Raw genomic sequence first — 2,753 nt, forward strand, 5'->3', positions numbered from 1 at the left:
TATATATATATATATATATATATATATATATATATATATATATATATTTATAAATTCAATGTGAAAATTCAGTGAAATTTCAAAACAAAATATGAACAGAGAAAAAACAACGATTTTGAAAAGAAGAAACATACTTATTTTAAAGGCAGTAAGCATAAACTATTACGTTTAATTTGGGTATGGTATATATGGTATAATTTTTGCAGAAAGTACAACAACAGAAGAACAATTGAACAATTCGAATAATATCAATGCAAAAAAGTGACAGATATTTATGGGAACTTTATAAGAAAAAAACTATTAAGTCAATTAGTGGTATTTATAATAAACAGCACTGCGAATCGAACGTAGACATTAAACTTAATAAAAATGGCTGTTAGTCAGAAAAAAGTTCATTTTTAAATGACAATTATTTTGAAAATATTTTTTATCAAACTGTGAACAAGATTCTTTGTCGTTTTTGCTATTAAATGTTTCGGGTTGATATGTTGTGTTTATAAAATTGACATAGGAATAAATGCAGTGTATTATTATTTTGACTTAACTTTATCCATTAAAGCGATTATACGATTTTGTCAAATATTTATTAATTTATATAAATGTGTAAAAAGCTTATTAAACATATATTTCAATATAAATTAAAATAACAGTTAAGAAGAACATGTGTCGAAAAATGCGAAATAAGTCAGATATTTAATTCTGAAATCGAAAATGTCTGTACAGTCGAATTCGCCAGCATGTAAATCATGCATGTACGATGTGAATCTAAATTTAGTTTAACGGTTCATTTTAAATTCCTACAATGATATCTATTGATACGACACAACACTAACTAAAAGGACGAATGCTTCACTTATTGTAGGAAAATATGTACGAAATATCTTCGTCACAATCGGCTCGGGGCGCTTATTTGTCTTTGCTGCATTTTATGAAATTCGTCTTCAATGTATAATTTTTCTTGCCTATTTTGGTATTATTGTAACATATTTTATCAATATATTACAATTTAACAATTATAAAATATCGTATAATCTCACTTTAAACTGTTTTGGTAATCGTCAGGTTAGAAGTGTCGCTCAATGTACATTTAATTTTCTTCAAAATAAGCGCATATTCGAGAAGGGAACAGACATCTGCCATCACGTACTAGAATAAAAGTCACGATATACATCGGAATCAAACTAAAGTCTTTGATGATCATCATGGCGCTGGTTATTGCTTCGTGTTTTTGTTTTCTTGCTGCTGTCGCAAATGGCGCACAAGAACGATTTGTTGCGGAGCCGGATATTCCCGAGCTTATTCAAAGACTGGATACGCTCACAAATCAATTCACTGCGCTTACAAGTCAAGTGAACGACAATAAAGCCGAGATCGCCAAACTACGTAAGTTTCACGAAAATATGTTTCGCAGTCTGATATCTCTCATTTGTACTATATAAAACGGTATTTATGGTGCCTTTGCGTATGGCAATTGTGTTTAAAAACGAGACTCAGATTTACCATCGAAATAATTAAAAAAAATAAGTGTGCATACAAATATTACATAGATTATATCAGTCCGCCATTACGATAATAGTTTGTTAATCTATTGACAGGTCATGGGCCGATTGCATTTAAAGCTCATCTGACCGGCGCTCTGAACCCGGGCCCCAACCAGCGTATTATCTACAACGACGTGCAATTGAACCTTGGGAATGCCTACCACCAACATTTAGGAGGCTTTCTTGCACCTTTCAACGGAACTTACTTGTTTTCCGTGTCCGCTTGCTCGGGCGGCGGTCATCACATAGTCCTCGATCTGATGAATCATGGAAGCTTGATTGGAAAAATACTTGGCGGGGATCCAGCGTATTCCGATTGCTCTTCCGAGACAACCATCACTGAACTGAAGCAAGGGGACGAAGTGTACGTTCAACATCACTCGTCTAAAGGGGATAGTATAGTCGCAAATGATGCTACCCTGAACAGTTTTACTGGTGTTCTTTTGCAGGTAGTGTAGATTGACGATTAAAACAGTTAAAATTCTATCTGTAATATTGACATTTTGTTTATAAAGCCTTATTTGTTTCTTTGGACAGCGCACACACAAAACACATAATTTGATTCTAATAAGGTTGCTGCATCTGCTTCTATGAATTTTGCGTTTACCAATACTTCTACAAAAAATACATATATACATGTATATCAAACGTACATTGAATAGTTTCCATCTGTCTTTTGAGCGGATGAAATTTTGCACTATTTAGACAATTTACCATATTTACCGGATCTCATATTGCAGAACTTTGAGCTAAGTTGATGCTGGAAAGTACATGACATTAAACGATGTACGCAGCAAAATTCAACAATGAAACATACTTGAGTTAAGCACAAACAATAAGACCAGAACAATTCGATAAAATAAAAACAAACAATGCGACCACAGTAAACATCTTTCAGTGTCAGCTTCAGCATCGAGCTTCGCCGTTGTATTGTGCACCGAATATCGTTTAAGATACACGCGAACGAACTATGGTAAATTTTAAGATGTATTGTAGTTGTATTTCTTCATTGAGTATGATGCAGTAAATGTCATGTGTCAATAGTTATACTATCGAAATAATTAGTTATACTATCGAAATAATGAAAATACTTGTAGCTCAATCTTACCCTAGACCAGTCTTACATTTCTCACGGCAATTATCTTATCCCACAACGCATGCGCATTTCTCTGTGTGAGGTGACTCGGCCTTACACATTTCACGCGACACCTT

At 33.5% G+C, this 2,753-nt stretch overlaps 1 protein-coding gene across 1 annotated transcript; it reads left to right on the top strand.

Annotated features, from left to right (window-relative positions):
* The first annotated feature begins 1,043 nt into the window (after positions 1 to 1,043).
* On the top strand, positions 1,044 to 2,024 carry LOC127870250 (heavy metal-binding protein HIP-like). Its single transcript, XM_052412886.1, has 2 exons — positions 1,044 to 1,383; positions 1,596 to 2,024. The coding sequence occupies exons 1-2, from the start codon at positions 1,194 to 1,196 to the stop codon at positions 1,997 to 1,999; spliced, it is 594 nt and encodes a 197-aa protein (XP_052268846.1). The 5' UTR covers positions 1,044 to 1,193; the 3' UTR covers positions 2,000 to 2,024.
* The last annotated feature ends 729 nt before the right edge of the window (positions 2,025 to 2,753 follow it).

This window comes from Dreissena polymorpha, chromosome 2 (assembly GCF_020536995.1).
Source record: "Dreissena polymorpha isolate Duluth1 chromosome 2, UMN_Dpol_1.0, whole genome shotgun sequence".
In the NCBI taxonomy this organism is placed as follows: domain Eukaryota; kingdom Metazoa; phylum Mollusca; class Bivalvia; order Myida; family Dreissenidae; genus Dreissena; species Dreissena polymorpha.